Here is a 23,266-nt window from a genome sequence, read left to right on the forward strand (position 1 = left end):
CATTGCCCCACTTTTAGAGAGTGAAATTGAAGAAGTTTGGTAAAGCACATTTCCTCTTTTCCCAGAGAAAATCATTTATTCATTCCCTTATTCATTCAGTAAACATGTCTTTAGAACCAACTATGTGCTGGCCACCAACCAGACCTTGAAGGCCCATGGATGCCTACCTCACAGGCCCCGTCTCTAGATCTCTGGTAGAGGAGACAGATACTCTAACTTTAGGTCACAATATCCTCTAATACATGCTGTGACGGACAAAGGGGTCTACAAGGAGTCACCCCTCACACCACCTGGGGCTTTGGGGAAGGCTCCCCACAAGAGGTGAAATATGAGTTGAGTCTTTTTTCTTTTTTTAAAGATTTATTTATTTATTTATTTGACAGAGAGAGATCACAAGCAGGCAGAGAGAGAGGAGGAAGCAGGCTCCCTGCTGAGCAGAGAGCCCGACGCGGGGCTCGATCCCAGGACCCTGAGATCATGACCTGAGCCGAAGGCAGCAGCTTAACCCACTGAGCCACCCAGGCGCCCCATGAGTTGAGTCTTGAAGGATGAGTAGAAGCCCAACCAATGAAGACAGGAGTGGTAAGAAGGGCTCTCATGACAGAGGGAATGGCATGTATAACGCATAAAGACATCATACACTTTCATTTTTTTTCCTGGAAAAAGATGAGAGAAAAAGATGCATACATAGGACCAAAAGAAGAGAAGCAATAATGATAACTTGAATGGTCTTATGGGCCAAGTAAGGAATTTGGACTTTATCCTGATACAGTGGGACCAAAAGAGTATAGGGCGTGTTACTTATTTACTTACTGCTTACTCATTTAGTTAAGCCTAATTCAGGTCTATACAACCACCCCCCACCGCCTTTAGTGGTCAAAGAGAATGTTGAACTATCTGAAAGAATACAAAAATTTATTTAAAAACAGTTTCTCAGATCCAAGGACCTCTCTGAATTCTCTAAAATCATCCACCAAAATCTATGCCAATGTGCATTTAGCTGGGTAAATTATCCAAGTATTCTTCAGATTTCTAAAGTGGTCCAAAGCTCTAAAAAGTATAATAATCCTATTTATTTACTTTGTGAAAACCTTCAGCTCTTTCTCAAAATTGATTTTATCAAAGTAGAATTCTTTTATATTAATCTCTTAACAATTTGCTGGTTGCTGGTCATCCATATGGTTATAATTTCATATAGCATTCTATTCTTTCAGACAAAACAATCGTTCCCATTCCCCCACAGCAGCTTAATGAGTGTTTGTTAACAAACTCAAAACTTGGGGTCTTATTGCAATTTCCATTCTTTAGGGCTGTGGGATTTTCACAACTTGTATGTGAGAAGTTTGAGACAAAGGTACAAAATGAGAAATTCAGATATTTGAAAATTGGGGAAAGCACAGATTTACAGAAGTTAGAGACATAATTCTATGGCAAATTAGTTAAGATTATTTGCATCGAGGTGAGCAGAACCAACTCTACCAATTTAATACGACCTAAGGACAGACCCGTAACAATGAACTAAGATCAGGATCTTGGACAACGTCATGAATTCCTGTATCTTTTCTCTTCTCTCTGCTGTCAGCTTCATAACCTCTATCTACCTATTTTTCCATCTGTCTGTCTGCCTCAGCAGACCATCTTTTTTCTCATTTCCAATACAAAGAGGAAAACTGGCTAGAGTTCCTACATCTCACAGAGAATGGCCTCTATTTTTCTATCTTTCTGTTATTATCACTCACAAATAGTTCCAAAACCACTGGACAACAAACATACTGTTTGTTGGCCCATTTTGCATTTGATGCCCAGGCCTGCACCATGTTCATGGCAATTCTCTCTACAGCCATGGTGATAGGGAGGATGGGAAATTCCTGGAGCAGCAGGGTTGGGCAGATCAAACAGGTGATGCCACTGTCTCTCTTCACAGTAGATGATAGGATGTCTTACATGGTACAGTGGGAACTCCTCTGTCTATTTGTGCTAAAAGCATCTCTATTTTGTGCTGGACACTTAGAATACCAAAATGAGCTGGATGTAACTTCTATACCCTCCTTCTAGTTTTGTGTCTACCATTGACTTATGATCTTAGTAAATCACTTCCACTCCCTGGGCTGAAGCTTCCTCTGCTAAAGGAGTAGGATTGCCAGACCACAGAGGGGCTTTATGGTTTGTTAGAATGAACCCATGAGCTTAAGATAATATCAATATTGTTTCAATCACCTTTTGTCAAGAATCTCACACTCATGATGCATTTTCCAATCAAGAAATTATAAGCATTGCCTGAAGCCTATCCCTTGTGTATCCCACTAGTATAAAACAGAGTAGAATATCATGAAAAGTCTCAGTTACAAAAACCTTTGTTTTGTGTAAATCAGAAATGTAAACTGAATAAAGTCGTGATTCCACCCTTCCCTTAAAAAAAAATAGTATTTATATACAGCAAGAATTGGCAGATATGGTCCTATGGCACTGAGGATTTGAAACATATCCTCTAGCTTCACAAAACCAGACCTCACAATAAATATTGCTAGCTGTGTGGCCTCATCTTTGGCCAAGAGACTGGAGGAGCTCTGTGCGGTATACGTATTGCCAGTGAGATGCTTGTGTTATTTTTGGTGGAAAACTCCAGAAGAAGAACCACAACCAAAAACCCTTCCTGCTGAGATTTCAGCCACCTAAGATCCCCTGAATGCTCTGAAGGTCAGGCCAGTCTCACAGCCTTTTGTAAGTCCAACGATGAAGAACCAGTCTGAAGAATATGAGACATGGATTGACAGGTTCAAGAAGCTGGAAAATGCCTTCTAGCTGTGTGATCAGAGTAATACAGGTAAAGTGAGAAGCTTAGAGCTGATAGGACTTTCCATGTGTGTTCTAGTCTGGAAGTGGATACCTCCTTTTCTTTCACTTCTTAACAAACACAGTTTGTCCATAAACCATGTGCACTGGCACTGGGAGCACAATTGGGAAATACAGAGATGAATCAGAGGAAGACCTGAATCCCCCACCAAGTTACTCACAGTCTCTTTGTGTCTTTGATCCTCCTCCATTCAACTCCTGGAGTCTAACCTACAATGCAGTCTTGTAACTCCCAACTGAAATCTTCAGCATGCCCACTGATAGGCTGAACTCCAAACTCCTTAGCAAGGCAAAAGCTAGTTCTGTCCACCTAACCTAAGTCTTTTTTTCTTCAGTGGGTATTCTTCCAGTATCTCCTACCCTATCATAATGGATAACCTGCCTTCCTCAAACATACTATGCTTTCTCCTGTGGCTGCTCCTTTTCTCACCCTATGCTCTCCATCTGAGTTGTCTGCCTCTCTTCTTCCTACCCCACCCCCACCAACTCCCTATCTTGTCCACCTGGCTAGCTCATGCCTAAACATGTTTCAGGTTAGAACTCAGGCACTACTCCTCTGAGACTCACCAAATTTCCCCAGACAGATCTAGGCTAACCTTTGTCTGGCCTCCTAGAGTTCTGTAACAACTATTACCATATTTGATAAATATTTTTTTCATTTGGAGACTTACTACAATCTCACCGGTAGGCTATATTCCTTCTTCTACCCTTGCACCTTGCACAGTTCTGTTCAACTTTTTTTTTTTTTTTGAGGGAAAGAAGAAAGGAATGAATGTAAACACATAAATAAATCCAAGAAGAAAGGTAATAAATACCATTACAGTGTGCAATGTGGGCATTCAGAGAAAGGAGTATTCCTTCCTAGTGAGGCAGTCAGGGAAGGTTATCTCAGTGTAAAATTAACCATTAAAGATAAAGCGCAGTTTATATATAAAGAAATGAAATAGACCTTTTTGGGAAAGGTGTGCATTAGCCAAGAAAATTGTTATGTGTGAAGCTCGGTGCAAGAAGTTTTGATTGGAAATAATATAAGGGCTATTAAGAAGAATGTTGAATGATAAGGGTAGAAATGTAAGACTCCAGATCTAGGAAGATCTTAGATGCCAGATCAAGGAATTTGAATTTAGTTGCAAAAGAGTAAGTAGAACTGAGCGTTTCTAAGAAAGGAAGCGTTATGAGGAAGTTGTATTTCAGAAAGATCCTTGATGGCTATGTGCAGATTGAAGGGGAAAGAGAAAGTAGGGAAAGGAGTAAGGATTTGCAATGTCCAAGTGAAAATGAAGTCCAGAACAAGGTCAGAAACCTGGGGAAGAGGGAGCAGATATAAAAGCACATGGACTGAAATGGTGGTACTTTTTTTTAAAAAAAGATTTTATTTATTTATTTGACAGAGAGAGAGAAATCACAAGTAGGCAGAGAGGCAGGCAGAAAAACAGGGGAAAGCAGGCTCCCTGCTGAGCCGAGAGCCTGATTCGGGCCTCAATCCCAGGACACTGAGATCATGACCTGAGCCGAAGGCTTAGGCTTAACCCACTGAACCTTCCAGGTGCCCTGAAATGGTGGTGCTTAATTACATTCTGTAGTTATGGTGAGTTAGTTGTTACATGTGGAGCCTAAAAACATGGAACCCACAGAAGTGGAGACTAGAATGGTGGTTGCTGGGAAAAATGGGAGATTTTGGTCAAAAGGCACAAACTTTCAGTTAGAAGATGAACAAGTTCCAAGAATTTAACATACAGCATGATGACTCTAGTTAATGATGCCGTATTGTATACTTGAAAGTTGCTATGACAGTAGAGCTTCAATGTTCTCACCACCATAACACAACCACAATAAAGTGGTAATTACATGTGATAAAGGATATTTTAACCAACCTTATTGCGTTAAACATTTCCCAATATATACATGTATCAAATCATCACATTGTATACCTTGAACTTATAATATGGTATGTGTCAATTATATCTCAACAAAAAAATAGGGGATACCTTAGCATTCTCTAGAAGTAATCACATAACAGTAGCAATGCATTTTCTGTTTCATTTTGTTTTGGATTTCCACATAAAGTATAACTACCATACAATACCTCAGGACTTCTAATAATCACTTTACCAAAGAGAGGAGGAGATGAAAATTTTAAATGAAAAATTCATCTAGTTTATTAAACTTATTAAACATGAACTTTTAAGTGTTTAAACTTATTAAACACAGAGCCCAGCACTGTGCTAGAGGCTGGACCAGAAGGGAAAACAAAAGAATGAGACATGATCTCTGGCCTCAAGGACATTTTAGGTAAGACACCAAAGGGGTGCCTGGGTCGGTTATGTGTCCACCTTCAGCTCAGGTCATGATCCCAGGGTCCTGGGATCGAGCCCCACATCAGGCTCTCTATTCTGTGGAGAGCCTGCTTTTCCCTCTCACTCTACGTGCCACTCCCCTGCTTGTGCTCTAGCTCTGTCAAATTAAAAAATCTTTAAAAAAAAAAAAAAAGGTCAAGGGCCTTTTAGGTAAGACACCAAGATAGACAATAGTTAAATGCTGAAAAACAAACATTCTCAAGGGCAACATATAGCAAAGTATTATAACTGAAGAAACAAATATGAATTGAGTTTTCCGAGAAGGTTTCATAGAAAGAGAGCTTGAGTGAGACTGCAGGAGAGGCTGAGGTTGACTTTGGATAGCTGGAGAAGGCTTTCTGAGTTGAATGAAACCATCTCCTGCAAAGCTTAGAAGGTTTGTGCTAGATTAGATAGTAAAGTTGAGACCCTATTGTGACTCTCAAGTGCTAGGCTGAGGCTTAATCCTCTACCCAATGTTCACCAAAGTTTCAACCAGAGGATAGCACCATAAAAGAAGAGACGGATAATTTAGGGAAGATACTGGAGAAAAGGAAATCAAAAGGTTACTGAAATAATCATGAGGATGGAGTAACTGGGTGATGGGCATTAGGGAAGGCACCTGATATGATGAGCACGGAGTGTTACATCACCTGATGGATTACTGAACTCCACCTCTGAAATGAGTGATGTTCTATATATTGGCTAATGGAATTTAAATTAAAAAATAAATCACGAGTCTAGGTATTTCTACCATAGACTGGTGACGGGGTTACAAACAAATACAAAAAAACATCAGGTGGAAAGGGAAGATATTTCTAAAGAAACAAGTGCTGAGCGGCAGTGATGGATGATGGATCATAAACTTAGTTGCTAAGAGACTCCCAAAGACTAGGACCTTTCTCATACTTCTGAACTGTTCTAAGGAAAAACAGAGTTTTGTTGACTTTGGAGGCAGATTCCAGCAGATTTGAAATGCCTCTCTCATGGCCTCTTCACTATTTATGCTTGTTTTCTCTGTTTCTATGAAATTCATTAGCTCCTCGTCAGCCAGGGAATGTGTCAGCCTGATCTATAACTATCTTTAATGAGGAAAGAGGATTAACTGAGGTCATTTAGTTGGTTTATTAACCACAGTATTTAGCTGACCACCACAGCCTCATTCGAGACACTGAGCAGATGATACCTTCTTTGCCTATTGATGAATCAGTGTTCTCTATTATGTGCAAGGAAATATGTAGGCCAGAGTGTTCTTCATTCAGGGTGAAGACAGACCATCCATCATCAAATTAGTGTTTCTGGGAACCTACTCTGTGCTTATGTTCTAACAGGGGTTGTCAAGAAAATATCCTTGAGGAGAAAGAATAAGAAATGACTGTGAGTAACTGGTCATGTTTTCTAAAGAAAGAAGGGGGTTGGGATAAATGTTTGGGGGAATGGTAGATTTGGAATTTTCCCAATGAACTGACGGCTAGATAGAAAACGTTTTCCAGCTCAAGGAGGCCGAATGCAATGAGAACCCTCAAGGACATTCTTTGCATGAGTCTGGCCTTTGCACACAGTGAATCACTAACTCCTCACATCAACCACATGCTGAAGGGATTAATGGCCTTATTTAAGGAGGAAAAAGCCAAGCTTAAAGTGGTAAAAGACTAGCCAGTGGGAAGTGGAGCCATAATTCAAACCCAATTCTGTTGGACTTCCCCTACACTAAACTCCCATGACATAACAGAAAGAACATGAGGTTTTGCTTGTTGCTTTGTTGGTTGTTTCTGTTTTTACTGGGAGACTTAGACTCAAGTCCAGAATAGACTAATTGCTGAGCCCTGAAGACCAGTTGTTTATGTTCTCCAAGACTATTTCCTCATCTATAAAATAAGACTGATAATAATAAAACATCTCCTGCATGGAGAGAGGATCACACGAGATTTGAGTTTCTTTGCAAACTATAGAATGAAGTGGATGTTAAGGAGTTTCTTCTTCTTATGCCTTTCATTTTGGTTCTGGTGGGACAAGAACAGGCTTTTCAGCACTAAAATGGATTGTAAGGGTTATTTTATGCAGCTTTCCTGGGCAGCCCCAAATGACAGTAAATTAGATACAAATTTCAGTCAATGGACTTTTGTTTGACACTAGGATTCCTCTACCAATAGTAAAGCTTAGAAAATAGTAGAAAATGCCCCTACCCACACCAGTGGTGATTCCTACATGTATTTTTTAACACTAGTTTTAATTTTTAATTAAATATAAACTCAATTTTATACATTTTAAAAATTTCTTCCTATTAAGACACATTCTTATTTATTTTGAATAATATTGGTGCTACAACTATTATAATCATCCTATAAGAATGCTTGTATTATTGGTGCTTAATAGTTCTGAACACTATGTTAAGATTTTGTTATTTTATTGATTTTCATATTGTTTAATTATCCCTATTTTAAAGTTGAGGAAACTGAGGCTCAGAAAGTTCAAGTGCCTTCCTCAGTCAGACACTTACTCCAAAGCCCATGCCTTATATTTCCAGAGGCAGAATACGAGGAAATATCTTGAGAGATCCAACCTAGACCAGACCAACAGTAGACATCCAGTGGAGAAAATTGCAAAGATGTAATTGACCAACTCACAGAAAGAGATTTCTGCAGAGGAAAGGATCAACATTCTAATAGAAGAGAGAAACAATAAACAACCCTACACAGAACAGAAGATAAGCAGAGATGGGATGGGATGGTATGGGATGGGATGGGATGGGATGGGATGGGATGGGATGGAATGGGACAGGATAGAAATGAATTAGAACTGGATAGAATAAATCACATTAGGGCCCCAGCTATCTGTAGCCCACTGTTAAGAACACCCATCACAGAGAGGTTCAGAGGGGAGCACCATGCCCAACAGTCCTTGCTCATTTAAATATGAACAATATTTGGCCACTTAAACAGAGTTAATAGGTGTCCAAACTCTAACTCTAATAGACTGGTTGTGGCATTTCATTTTGTAAATGAAATGACAGGTGGACCGCATCTGGTCTCTTTGAGAAAGAAATTCACAATCATTATTACAGCCTGTACAAGTACAGGATGATAAAAGAACAAACTGCAAGGGATGCATCTTCAATCCCTATAAAAGATACTGAAAAGCTTTTCTTGAACCTGTGGTATAGATCTCCACAATTCAAGGAACATCTTTAGGAAACGATCTGAGCCTTACTTGCAACAATCTCTTCCCCCTTATTTTGTGATGGAGTGTAGTGGTTAAATGCATGAATTCAAGCAAACTTGGGCAAGTGACTTACCATTTCTATGCCTCAATTTCTCCCTCTATAAAATGGGTTGTTGTGAGTATTAAATGTATTACTACTGGTAAAATATTTGAGGGCATAACTGAAATATAGTAAATGTTATATACATGTGTAAATATCAGCCACTATTGTGATACTCTAGCTAATTTTCTTCATATCTTACCATGTTAAAGGTTGGGGAGCTTCCTGAAGTAAAAGGTTCCTTCTTTAAATCTTCTATATTCTTAAGCATAGTATCTGACATATATGAGCTCACAATTAGGGGCTTAAGAATGAGTTATTCATCTTTGCTGATGCCATGTTCTCCACTTAAAGCTCCTCTCTACAACTCCCCAAGTCCACCTACCCTTAACTTGGAAGGGACCTTAGCATTGATGCATATAACGGACAGGTACGAAAGAACATCCCGTGGTGATACCCACTACCAGCCCAATTACACAGATTCAGACTCTGAGCCATGAGAAATGAGAGGATGTACCTGTGATCACACAGCAAGCAGGAGGGAGTCACAGTAAATACATTTCCAGAAATGCATAAAAATTAGCTGTTTCAATCCTGCATGTTTAGGAACGTGTTTGGCTACGTCAGTAAGAAAAAAATAAATAAATAAACCAGAAAAATTAGAAATTGATTTTAGCAGGTACCCCCTTGTTTTAAAAATAGGCCTTTAAAGTTTAATAACCACAAAGAAGAAGCTTAAATTGCTTTAAGAAGCTGAAAGTGTCAAAAATATTAGCATTTTGATTTTACTCAGAAGTCATTCAAGCTAATATAGATGTTTTTCTCTCTCTTTTTTGGTTTCTCCACATGCTTTTCAAAACTTCCCACCCACTCAAACCAATTGCAGGAGTCCTGGAGAAGGAACGGACCAGATGCCTCATTCACAACTACAATCTCATTTACAACCTGTCCCTGAGCCCTCCGAAAATTGACCAAGCCTTGAGGTAATTCCGTGCGGGAGAAAATCTGCTCTCGGAGCCAGCACTTCAGTACTTAACAGAGCCTATGACAACAAGCCCATATTGTGAGAACAGATGTTTCCTTTATCTTCCTTTTTACCCAGACACGTGTTTCTCCCTGGCCTGAGTGAGGCTGATACAGTGACTGGAGATCTGGAGATGCTCTGGACTTGGACTTCTTTTCTGGCTATAATGCTCCCTCATAAGCAACTCAGAATGACCCCCCCCAAAAAAAAAACAAAAAACAAACAAACAAAAAACCAGGTTTCCTCTGCCAAGGTAGCAAGAGCCCAATTTCTTTAAGTCCCCTTCTAGTCTAATAAAGCTCCTTATTAACATTACATGATTTTTTTCTATATTCCTGATGAAACTTTGTTTTTGCAAACCTGCAATTCCATAGAGTAAAAAATATGCTAGATATTGTTGTCAACCCCCCAAAATGCCTGTCACATAAGAGACCTTGACACACCATTTTTGGATGAGTAAACTAGACTTTTCCTATAGTTACTATTCTAGGAAGGATTTCCACATCATAAGAAAAATAAAGAATTGCCAGAGAGTTCTCTGAATAAGTGAGATATTTTCTATAGTACAAAACTAGATGATGCTACACTGTCCCCAAAGATATTTTCCCAGATATATCTAAAACTTGGAAGTTTTAATGATTGACACATCGGACAAAGTGTTCTGGAAGTAGGTAACATCTTTGCTCTCTCTGGCAGGAAAATCAAGCAAAACTTTCCACAAGTTCCCATAGTTCTTCTATCCAACTTTGCATCTCCCACAGAACTCATACTCACATGCACATCACACCACATAGATAGTATGAGCTCACCAAAGGAATACTGACCCAGGACTTCAGAGAAAAATGTGTTCCCAGAACCATCATTAATGCTGAGTGACCTGGATTCTGGTTTTCAAACTTGTGTGGGAGACAAGACAAATGAGTTAGGTTAAGGGGAAAAGTAAAATGCTCTCTGAGCATCCCTTTTTATCCATTTTTATGGGGGGGAATCTCATAAAATCTTATAAACAAAACCTTAAGAACAAAATAATTTTGATCCACTAACATCAAAGATCTCCAAAGGCTCCAAGTCTGACCTGCTTCAGTTTTTATAATCCCTGAGTAACCCAGAAAAATGCCTCCTGAGACCAGCTGACCATCTCTCTAACATTCTAGAACGCTTGCACTGCTGCCTTTTAGGTCAGAGAAGTAAGCAAAAAACATGATTTTCTCATGCTACCGAAATGTCAAATGAGGAAAATTAGAATATTAGAATATTAGAACATTAGAACATTAGATCAGACAAATAAGCATACATTGGGCAACTAACATGTGCTGGGAACTGGACATACTTTGTTTCATCCAACTCTGACAACTCAGTGTGGTGTGTTTTACCATATTGAGTAAATGGTACACAACACCATTGAGGAAAGAGAGGCTCAAAGAAGTAAAGGGTAGAAAAACTGTTGGGCTGTTCCTGTTGATAACTGGCCAGGGGGATAGAGCCTTCTGGAGATCATTGGTCACATCCTAAGAATGCCCTGTCCACCCTACATCTCTGTGGGGAAGTAGACTGGAAAGAGGGTTGGATGATGGGAGGCCCTCAACATGAAGCCAGGGTTATCAGACTCAATCATGAGATCCTGGAGGCTATAACCTTACCTTACCCAATTCTTCTTCTTTTTTTTTTTAAGATTCATTTATTTATTTATTTATTTGACAGAGAGAGAGAGAGAGGTCACAAGTAGGCAGAGAGGCAGGCAGAGAGAGAGGGGGAAGCAAGCTCCCCGCTGAGCAGAGAGCCCGATGTGAGGCTCGATCCCAGGACCCTGAAATCATGACCCCAGCCGAAGGCAGAGGCTTAATCCGCTGAGCCACCCAGATGCCCCACCTTACCCAATTCTTTGTGTGCAACATCTAGATTAGCTCCTGATAGATAGCCTCAGCACTCGCCAACTCACACAATTGGAGGAGACTCTGTTGACATGCAACACAACATGAAAGGTGCCCCAGAGCTATGCGACTAGAGGTCACACACACCCCATCCTCCTACAGAGCTGGCTGACTGAATGAATGCTTCTGGAAGTGGGGGCACCATGGCCATATCTGGATCCATAGTCACCCCACCACTACTACCTGCACTTCAACAGAGAGCAGAAAAAAGAAAAGGCTTTATAACCAGCCAAAATCCAGCTCTGGCACTTGTAGGTGAGAGCCTTGGCAAGTGTTTAAGCTCTCTGAACTTCAGTTCCTTCAACTGTAAAAGAGGAATAATATAAATACTTAGAGTTTCACAGGAGTGTTTTAAACACTGAGAGTCATGTCGTTTGGAAAGTTCTTGCACAGAACTTTCTGGAGATGGACGTTTCTTGGGCCCTTTCCCTCAGCTGCCGAACATTAGGACTTTTGAACGATAGTCCCTGAAATGACATAGGCACATGAGGCTACCCTATAGCTAAAACAAATTTTGAGGTACGTCTGTCTTCTAGAACCAAGAGACAATTGTTTTTGGATCATCTTCTGTCTGGAATTGTCCACTATTTTACCCCAAGGGGTGTGCATGCGTGTGTGTAAGTGTGTTCATGTGTGTGTGCACACAAATGTGCTCGTGAGGGTCTTTGCAAGACTTCAACTTTGCAAAAGTAAATGCTCATTAGATTTTCTCCGAGTAAACATTAAAAGAACCAAAATTCAACTTAAGTCATTGATAAAGCTAGGATACCAAGGTGACAATGTGACAGCAGATGTTGGATGAGGTCTTACCTTGAGACAAACCACTGGACAGAGAAAGGAAAATGCTATGAGGTCATTATGCTTTAGAATCTGGTTTGACCTGTATCCTAGGACTTCTCCATGATTTGCTTATGGAAAATCTGTTACCTTTCTTTCTCTCTCTCTTTTTCCCTCAGATCAGTGTTGTTTTGTACACTCCCTGTGACTGTATCACTGGGAATTTCTAATACTGGAGAGAGAAAGTCTGGTGTCTGTGGTCTTGACCAGGTTTCTCTAGCAGAACTTTTCTACATAGGTACCTGTATACAGTGGACTGTTCAAACTCCAGTATGCCCTGGAGAGACTCAGGGTCAACTGTGTCTCCCCCAACTGTCTGAAAGCCTCAGTCTCTAAAGACGGATCACTGAAGACATGGTAGAGGCTGTGAATCCCAACAGCTGGGCAGACTCCTTCCCAGATGTATGACCCTGAGCAATTCACGACCTATCTCACAGAGTCATTCATATTGAAGGAGATAATGGTGCAAACTGCCCAGTACTATACCTCTCACGTAGACATACTCCATCGGGGAAACTGGCTTTCTATTTTATTCTTATACACTGTCTCCATTTACCCCATTCAGTTAACCAAATCATCGATGCCTTTTCCAAGTACAGACCCCTTCCTAGCTAACAGGCAGCTCAATGATCGTGTGGTCCTGGAAGGCAGAGATCAAGCCCTCCACATTACTGTTCTTCATTCTCTCACCTGCTCTGACTCCTCCCAGTAACCCAGCTAAGCTGACATTACTACTATGCCCATTGTACAGATCAGAAACTGAAGCTCAGGGTGATCAAGGTACTTGCATAAGGGCTAATAGCTATTGAATGACTGAGGCAGGATTAGAACCCAGGGCACCACTTCAAGTCCAACAGCGACTTGCAAGTCACAGGGCAAAGAACCTGCAAAATTCTCTCTAGGATACACGGTCTGTCTCCCCAGTAAGTCTGGAGGTCATTCCCAGTAAGGGCTGAGGTCTTCCCCAGCTTTGTCTCCAGCACAGAGCACAGATTCACCCCCAAGTAGGCACCTGGAAAACACCTGTTGAATGGAGCCCCCGCATGAAACTTTGGAAGCCCCATGGCCTTCTGCCCTCTCTTGGCTTTCCCAGCTACATCACTGCCTTGTGGGGACTTAAAGGAAAGGTGTTTTCAGAACTCTTGGCATTGTGTGTTCACACAAGCAGAAACAACTGTATAGATCATGCAGTCCAAAGAGTTTGCTAAGCGCTCCCTGACTCTTCAGAGGAATTTCCCAAGATCATTAAGAGAAAGAATACAGGGTTTGATATTCTAATTGGGATCAGCAACTGGACAGCTTTGGAGCAGGCCAGAGAACTGTGGAGCTCTACAAACAAATGCTGGCCTTTCTTCTCTTTCTCTCCTCTCCCCTCCTCCTTAGAGCCTTTCAGCTACAGTTCCAATGCTCCCTAGCAACAAAGGCAGGGGGTCCCCAAGCTGGGGTGCCTCAGGAATGCCAGCCATCCCCCTCATTAGCATTCAGGGCCCTTCATCTGCCTGCACAGTTAGCCGCAGGACTATGCAAAAGGCTTGGGGGAGGCCCCGCACTTAGCGTGGCTTGTTGGGAAAAGGGAAGCCTCCAAGAAAAGTTTCCAAACAAAAGGCATCAATATTATTTGTGGAGCCATCAGACTGCCTGGGACACAATATGGCTCTGGCTCAGCCACATGCTCTCTCCCCAGGTTCTATGTGAAGTCCTGGTGGGGACTTTACAGACACGTCATGGTCCTGCGTGCCAACACACTGGAAGGTCTCCCTCCTCCTCCCCTCTCTACTGCAGTCTCTCTTCAGACTCAGTTTATGTAGCTGGGACAATGGGTAGACTCTAACTGGCAGTGGGAGAATCCAGAGGAAGGGAGTTGACAGAGGGTAAATGGTCAGATGGAAGGGCAATTGCAAACAGATGGTGCTGCTAGGAATGGATTCCAGGCAAATTCTCAAGCAGATTGAGCTCTGACGAAAACTTAGCTGGTGGAAAGCAAGCAATTGGTGCCTTGCACCAAGCCCTTGCTCAAAACACACATCATGCTCTCCGATACACTCTTCAACAGTTCCACAAGGGGACCTCTACCAGGTTCTGTCTCACTGGAATTCCAAAATACTGTTCAACAAGCCAGTCCCTGGGAGATTCCAACCAGCAGGACCATTTTCAACAGTCTCATATTGTCTCTAAGTAGAGTTTCCTCCAGACTTCCTATATTTGAACACCTCCAGGGATGCAGACCTCATTACTTGCCATCTCTAAGAAAAGTCCTTCTCCAGACAGCTCCAATTTGTTCTTTTTTTTTTTTTAAAGATTTTTTATTTATTTGTTTGACAGAGAGAGATCACAAGTAGATGGAGAGGCAGGCAGAGAGAGAGAGAGAGGGAAGCAGGATCTCCGCCGAGCAGAGAACCCGATGCAGGACTCGATCCCAGGACCCTAAGATCATGACCTGAGCCGAAGGCAGTGGCTTAACCCACTGAGCCACCCAGGCGCCCCCAATTTGTTCTTTTGCAATTGGTCTCTATCTTAATCTCCTTTCAACCCTCCGTTGTGGCCAAAGAGATGTAAAGTTTCATCAAGCAATCATGGCAACAACAACTGTGCTAACCTTGTGTCTGGCCCTTCCAGGCATCAGGGAGTTAAAAACAAAAAGCAAAACACCACCACCACCAACAACAACAACAAAAAGAAATAAATAAAGAAAGAAAGAAAGAAAGAAAGAAAGAAAGAAAGAAAGAAAGGAAACAAAACAAAACAAAACTTTGTTTCTCTCTTCTAGGATTGACTCCAGTTGGGGAGGGAGCTAAGGAAGGGGCCCTTACTGTATAAAACTTTCCATAATCCATACCCTGACCTACACTCTCCATTTCCACCTTCCTATGTATGTACCTCTGAATAAATAGCCCATCCCAAATAAGTCATCTCAGCCTCAGAATACCCCCACCCCTTCCCTTGGTTAGCAACACTACTTACTCCTTACTCAACCATGGCACCACGTGCCCCTGTATCCAGCGTGTGACAGAGAGTATGAAGCAGAAAGGCAGGTATAAGAGGCACTCTGTTCCTTTTGGGTCCATGAGTGGAGGAAGGACTGGATTGGTAGATGGATTTTGATTCAACCAGAGAGAAGACATGCTAGTGATCAGAACTGGTAAACAATAAAGTGGGCCGCTCCCTAAGGTCAGTAGCTTTCTGTCCACCAGAAGCACTTGAGATGGATGAAAATCCATCAGGGATGGGAATGACGAGCAGGTCCTTCCAAGTATAGGATAACACAAATGACGGAATGTTTGGGTTATAAAGCATCAGATAGCTTGCCAGGTCTTGGGACACCTCTGCCCAATGACAGAGAAGGAGAGAGAAGGTACCGCTATCCTTAGATAGGCTTAGTCTCCTCTGCTCTTATGTAACCATCATCACACTTGTAATTAAATCAGTATTTTCTTGTATTCAGTCTAGTCAGGCCCTGGATCTTTCTCAGGCAGACCCCCCCCCCCAAAAAAAAAAGAACTCTACACAATGGGAGCTTGCAGAGCCTGAGATCGAATCTACACCCTGCCTTTGGAAGACACATTTGGGGATCATTATTCCCCCGCCTCCTGAAGGAATTGATTTCTGACCAGGTCAGCTGCGATGTCCTGTGCAGTATCTAGGGCATGTTTCCAGATAAACCCTCTATCCTGAGGGGAGACAAAAAGCACAAGAACTGGCCAGGAGTGGAGTGAAATGCAAGAATGGTGGGCATTTTGCAGGTGAACATGATGAGCCTCCAAGAAATTCTGTGGCTTTGCTAAAGGTGAGGGAATTGCTGGAGACAGATGAGAACTCTCCTTCACTCACACTGTCCTTAGGGGCATTCCTCACCAGTCCTGCCAGTCCCACTCCCTCCTGGCTTGTTTTCTAGCTGCAAGCAGTACGTCTGCCCACTCCAAGAGCCAGATTGGCAGAGTGCAAGAGACTGTGTTCCCACACACTGGACGCCTTGGGATCTGTGTCCTGCTGCCTCATGCCAAGTTTCCCTGAACCCAAGGGAAGGGGAAGGGAGCTCTCAGTATTACACACATGTTGTGGGCCCGGTACTATAATTTCCCCTAATACTCATGACAGCCTTCAGAAATAGGAATTATTCCCACTTCACGAATGAAGAGCTGAGGCTCAAAGGTTCAGCAAAAGAGCGGTAGAGACATGATTTAACACAGCTCCACACTTTCCCAGCTCCAAATCCTGTGATGACCCCCACACTGGGTTGCCTATGGGGGCAGAAATGACCTGGGTGCTGCTTCCTTCTGGGGCTTCTAATAACCTGGGATCATTTGTGTCTAGGGAAAGAAAAGAGAAACTCACACCTGTACAGTTCTCTCTTTTTTATTTAACAAGTATTTACTGAGCACCTACTATGGTCAGGCCTCAGTAAACAGTTTGCGTGCATTTCCCAAAATAGTTCTAGACTTCCCAGAAAAAATGCCCTTGCCCAAACCCTGCTGACTGACTCGGACTTCCTTCCTTCTAATACTGACCTCTGTCTGGAATTGGAGTGTTGGTAGCGTCTCTCCCTGGCTCTTAGTGGATCAGAAAATGCAAGTCTACTCCCATTTACGTCTCTCCTCACTTAATCCTTCTCACTCTGTGAACACTACTCAGCCAAAACTATGGTTTCCCTGAGCCCTCTCTGGGATCTCGATGAGGCATGAGTGACTTATTCCTACCTGGATAACTTAGTTATTTGTTGGTCTGAGGCCACATGGAAACCACAGATATACCACACAGATTCTTCAGCAGGAAGCATTTTTCATTCCTATCCACCCATCCATCCATTCATTCATTCATCAGTTCAATAACAGCAGCAAAAAAACACCCCACTGTGCTTAGAGCTGGGCTGGATACCAGGCATACGGAGATGAATGAGGCAAGACTCAAAGTCTGTAAGCAAAGGCAGACACTAGAGATGTCAAGTCCAACAGAGTCTAAGAGCTGTGCAAGAGAGAAGCCAGGAGTACTCGGCCACAACGGAGAAGGACACAGCTCATCCCAGTGACCGCAGCGTGGCTGTTGTCAGGGAAGGCTTCCTAGAGTATTTAGGACTGAGCCAAGTTCTGGCAAAGGAGAAGCAACTGGCCAAAATGGGGATGGGGTTGGCATGCTTGGGTGGCAGGGCTGAGTTCTCCAGGTAGGATAAAGATGATGAACAAAACCCCTGAGACATGAATCTTCCCTCTGTTCTGGGAACTGTGAGCTGTGGTTACCTACACTTCAAGCATGATGCTCCAGGAGAAAGTGGAGGAGGCAAAGCTGGAGATGGTAGAATCAGGTCTCAAAGGCCCTTGATGCCCAGCCAAGACTCCACGCGAAGCAGAAAGGGCTGTGGTATGATCAGATGAATGTTTTGATTGCTCAGGGGCCATTTAGGGGGAAGCTCCGAGATGCAAGACGAGAGGCAGGAAAACCTCTTACATACAATTTGTGTGACTTGGGTAAGTCACTGAACATCACTGAATTTGAGGTTCTTCATCTGTAAAACAGTAGGATTTAAAGTACCTATTTGCCAGAATCATTATAAAGGCTGGATATAAGGTGTGGAAAACATGCACAGTGCCTAACACTAAACAGGTCTCATAGAGTGATAGCTATGTGTTTTATAATATTCATGTCTAGAATAACCTGATCACAAAGACGAAAGACCTTGCAGTAAGAACAGCCTTTCTTAGGAAGGGCATGAAGGATAATGCCGTCAGCAGAACCACTTCAAGGGAGTCATTGACACTGACACACACACACACACAAGTAAATAATTTATGTGTTTGAACCATTTTTTGAAGGCCCCATTATTATTCCTACTCCCTGCCTCACAGTGACGCTGGTAGTCACAGTGCATTAGTTAATTTCATGGCCCTGTTGTGAATCTTACAATATTTCATCCTCCTAATTCAAAATATTCATTCCAAGTGGTTCCAAGTTCACAAATAAATAATTCCTGTTGGAAAATGGAGTTTTTCCATCTGCCCAGCCCATTTTCCATCTGTTCCTACGAGCTCGTGGTAGGACGGAGATGGGTCTTGAGGCCCCGTTGATTAGTCCTGATTTAAGAAGGAATGGTTTTCTCCCAGATGGATCGTACATTAATGATAAAGATTCATTTCCACCGTTATTAGTTACTATGTTAGGAGACAGTTTTAGAGATCTGGAAGTGGACCAGAAGCATGCTAGATAAAAGGAAGGAGAGAAAAGTCACATTGACCTCACTCCCACCATGCACTTGACCTTATAGGCACTGTATGCATGGCACACACGTAATTTGACTATTGCAACAGCTCAATAGGTAAATGTGATTACGTCCATCTGACACATGAGGAAACTGAGGGTCTGCAGGGCTTTAAAAAGTGCCTAAAATCAGATACTATGTAAATAAGGGAGCTAGGACTGAGTCCCAAACTCAGACTCTTTCCATAATGCCAGGGATTCAGGGGAGCACTGTGCTTTTTGAATGGAAAGTACATTGACCAAAAAATTATGATGTTGTTTCTTTGGATAACCATGTCATATTATAATAGAAGAGTATCCAGTAAAGGAAAGATAATCTGCTTTTAGGCCCTTACAATAACATGGAGCTGGACAGATAAAGAGAGTCACTTATTGATATGGTCAGAATACAGCCCAATCTTAGAACTTACAACAGTGAACTATGAGTTAGAAAACTCGGACTCCTATTTTGGACCCCTAACTTATCTTAATAGCAAAGACAAATCATTTAATACCTCAGCCTCAGTCTCCTCAACTGTAAAGTGAATCTACCCTATGTTGCCTCTTCAGGGAACCCCAGAGGATGTGGAAAGGCACACCTATAAGGAGCATGTAAGTTTGTAAAAGGGAGTACAATTTGTCAATGGTTAAATTCAGTGGAGGTATTAGATGACATTTTCATTTCTGTGCCTGCTTGCAACAAAATGTTTGCCTACAACAAGATAAGGAGTTTGTGAGGGGCGCCTGGGTGGCTCAGTGGGTTAAGCCGCTGCCTTCGGCTCAGGTCATGATCTCAGAGTCCTGGGATCGAGCCCCGCCTCCTCTCTCTGCCTGCCTCTCTGCCTGCTTGTGATCTGTCAAATAAATAAATAAAATCTTTAAAAAAAAAAAAAAAGATAAGGAGTTTGTGTTGGCGTATACATCCATGCAATCCTTCCTTCACTGAGAAAGTCTGGTTACCAAAGAACATCAGTTAAACTAAATGGGGTGCTTAGTGATGCAGATGATTTAGGCAAACAGTCTATTGGCCAACACCAGTCTGTGGCCTACACACTGAGTCTTGCCATCTAGACTACCTCCAGGAAAGCAGATGGTGTAAGCACTGGCGTATACAGTCTCAGTGAACTACTTATCAGCTTTATGTGATCTTGATCAAGTTATTTAATCTTTCTGTACCTCAGTTTCCTCTTCTACAGAACAACACAAAACTCATAGGGAGGTCATAAAGATGAAAAGAGGCCATGACTACATGTGTGACTGTGTAAAACAGGGCCTGGGACATAGTGGCCAGAGCAAAAGAGTTATTCACTGTCATCACCAACCTAAAGCATCTGTCCTCCTGGTCTACCACAGTGTGTAAATTCCCACTACTAGGGGTTGAATTTGGTGGTGGTACAACCAACTCAGCTCAAGGAGGTTGTGGTGCTATTGGCATCCCATGGACAGGGCCAGGGATGTTGTAATACACAGGACACCCCCCCACGACGAGGTATTATCCAGCCCAAAACATCAATAGTGCCAAGGTGAAGAATCTTGCATTGGAGTCATTCCTTTGGGTTGAGGTCTCCTGCCATCATATGAAGATTTAATAATATACTTCAGGCTTTACATAAACTTGTGGTTTCACAGGATGTCAGTCCTAAAAGAGACTTTCGACCCTAAGAGTCACCATCGTGCCATACAAATACCTGTTTTACTGGAAGTAAACCTCAGAGGGGCAAGGACTTCCCTTCTCCCTCTCTCATGAAGTAATGGAAATGGTAATTCTGTTTCTTCTATCTTTCAGTCTTACCTCATAAAAACACACATGCCCAGATTGATCAGAGAAACCCAAGGTCAAAGTCACCAGGCTACCAACTGAGAGAGCTAAAATTACACCCCATGTTTCCAGATCCAGTGGCTAAGAAACTCAAGTAGGGGAGAGGTCAATGTAGCCCAGGGCACTTGCAGCTCAGAAACGAGGCTTCGGCATTTCTTGACCCCTCATATCCACAGAGCTCAGCACAGAGGAGGGAGGTGTGTGGGAAACAGGGTAGCAGCAAGAAGCAGTGAACTTAGAGTCAGTCTTGGAACCAAGTCCTGCTCTCTGACTCTTCTTCTGTGTTACTGACCGATTATAGGAAGCATGGAAGACTAGCACCGTAAGTATCTGTTGAACATTCCAAGCCCAAGGTCTGCAAAGTTCATCCTCCCTTATTACGTCTCTCTCTTGGCCTCAGATTCTCCACTCATGAAATAATGATAATAAAATGTACTTATCTCATACAGATGCCTGTAAGATCGAATAAAATCAAAAGTGCAAACACAACTTGTTATTAATGGTTAAGAGTACAAACAATTATTAGCTGTATAACCTTGGAGAAGTCACTTAACCTACCTCTGCCTCAGCTTCCACATCCACAAATGGGCTTCATAATATTATTACTTTCCTCATACTGCTGTTGTAAGAATTTAATGAGTTAATATACATGAAGTACTTAGAACAGTGCCTGACGTGTAGCAAATTTTATGCAGAGTGTTAGCTAATATTGCAACTAATCATCCTTTGTCCTCTGGGTCTTCCTAGTGAGGTCTAAGAGCTATCCAAATGCAGATTTCCTAAGTAAATTGTGGAACTCTATGACAGCCAACAAGGACAGGTCAAGATTCTCCCAAAAACTCCATGACCGTCACCTTCCTGCGGACGCTATTTCAGGATCAGGAAACAACAGCACCCTCTGCTGCTCAGAACTGAAACAGCACCATGGTCCCTCTGACAGCTTCATTAATATTCTGTCCTTTCTGCCCTGCCAATCTTGCCTCTTGAAAATGCGCTTCCCAGACTGATGAAATTGCTTCTATGTACTAATATCATCAGTGAGGCATTTTCCTAAGCAGCTGACTCATGACTTTTTTTTTTTTTCTCCAATCAAAAGGAACCATCCTTCTAGGCTCTAGTTAGAATTTGAATAGCTCCAGTTCCCATTTGGAAGCAATGCTCGGGAGCCTCGGTAACTGAAGAGGGCATTCTCCCCACTGGGAAAGAAGCAGTGGAATTGGAGCATTATAACAAATTGTTCCCATCCAGCAATCACTTTGTAATGTGACTATTTTCAAGGTAAACTCATTCGTCTTGTTGAACAGATGGCAATAAATAAATAAATAAATAAAGGTCTGTCTTTGCATTTCTGAGACCCTAAAAAAAAAAAAAAAATCTCTTTCCCAGATTCAGAGATGAGTAAACAGGATTTTTATCCAGATGGGTCCCACGGCCTGAGTAAAATGGGATCAGGGTAAAATAAGTAAACACTTATTTCCTCAGTTGGAGGCTAGCACTCACTGAAAATCTACAATGTCAAATATTTCTAAGTATAATCTCCTTCAATCTTCACAAAAGTTTGGTCAGCTAAAATGTGCCATGCCCTGTTATAAATGCAGGAACTGAGACTCTGAGAGGTCCAGGCAGTCACATGACTGGCATATACCAGGGCCGAGGATTTGAGCTTTTTCTAACATACCATGCCATCTCCCAAAGACTCAAAATCGTTCTGGGAAGATGGTGGCCTACAGGTTGGTGAGATAGCCCCAGAAGTGACTGGAGAAGAGGGGTCTTCTGTGCCTGGTTTGGAGGAAAGGGATTCCTCTATTCACAGGGGGCTTCTAAAGGGCTTGAGGAGGGCCGCCCCTCCAAACCTACCCAAGGAAGCACCCTCACTTATCCTGCAGCTGCCTAGAACATGAACAAGCTTCCAAGTGATGGAGTCTATTGACAAATTCCACCAAACATTTGAGGAAGAAATAATACCAGTTCCATCCGAACTCTTCCAGAATATAGAAGAGGAGGGAACACTGTCCAATTCATTTTTCAGATTACCCAGATATCAAACGAAAGACATTACAAGCAAAGAAATCTATAGACCAATATCCTTTACGACCATAGACTCAAAAATCCTGAACAAAATATTAGCAAATGAAGTCCAACAATACATGAAAAGTTTAATGCCAAATAAGGTTTACCCTGGGAATTCAAGGCTGTTCCAGCAATCACAACCCAATCAATGCAATTCACCATATCAACGGACTAATGAAGGAAAACCATATGATCGCCCGGTGTTCTCCAGATGAGAAGCTGAAGCCCAGGGTGGAGAAAATACATTCTCAGTGTAACAAATCTGGTGTGACAGATCTGACAAATCCAGATTTAGAATCCAGCTCTCCAGACCTCAGAGTTGTGTGGACCTATCATCCCACGGTGGGAGCCAGAGAAGGCTCTAAACTATAGACAGATAATAATCCAGAGGCTTCTTCTCAGCTCTCACATGACACGGTGAAGTGAGGCAGTCGGAATGAGCTCCCTCTAGGCCACACTGTGCTCAGAAATATCTGAGGTCCATGCACAAAGGCACAGACCCGAGAGAACACTGGGTTGGTGGGGAAGGACTATGTGCCCCCTGTAAACTTTCCAAAACAGGTCGAAATCCAACGGTTGAAACCATGACATAAAAAATCCACTTTGTAATTTGAGAAATATGAACCAGGCTTCTTTCGAAGCAGTTTTTTAAAAATCACGGAATTTTTATTAAAAGGGGGGGTGCTGTAAACATTTTGGTATAGCAGAAATGACACAATCCTCCCCATCCTACCACCACCCCGCTGGGGGCCAGATCAGCAATGTTCACTTTTGTCAATACCCTACACTAAGCCATTCAGAAAAGCTTTTTGACTCTTCCTTAGTAATCTGATATTTGAGTCGCTATCATAAAGCTGGTAGTTTCTTTACTCTTAGTTGTGGTTATTGGAAAATAATGTTAAGACAAAA

At 42.2% G+C, this 23,266-nt stretch overlaps 1 protein-coding gene across 1 annotated transcript in view; it reads left to right on the top strand.

The window, feature by feature from the left end:
- C4H1orf87 (chromosome 4 C1orf87 homolog) overlaps window positions 1–22,729 on the top strand; it is a 117,787-nt gene extending 95,058 nt beyond the window's left edge. Inside the window, 3 exon segments of the mRNA XM_053447840.1 lie at window positions 2,507–2,824; window positions 9,338–9,514; window positions 22,479–22,729. Of these exon segments, the coding sequence (XP_053303815.1) occupies window positions 2,507–2,824; window positions 9,338–9,514; window positions 22,479–22,729 (746 nt within the window).
- Window positions 22,730–23,266: the final 537 nt, after the last annotated feature.

Source organism: Lutra lutra, chromosome 4, assembly GCF_902655055.1.
Source record: "Lutra lutra chromosome 4, mLutLut1.2, whole genome shotgun sequence".
Taxonomy (NCBI): Eukaryota; Metazoa; Chordata; class Mammalia; order Carnivora; family Mustelidae; genus Lutra; species Lutra lutra.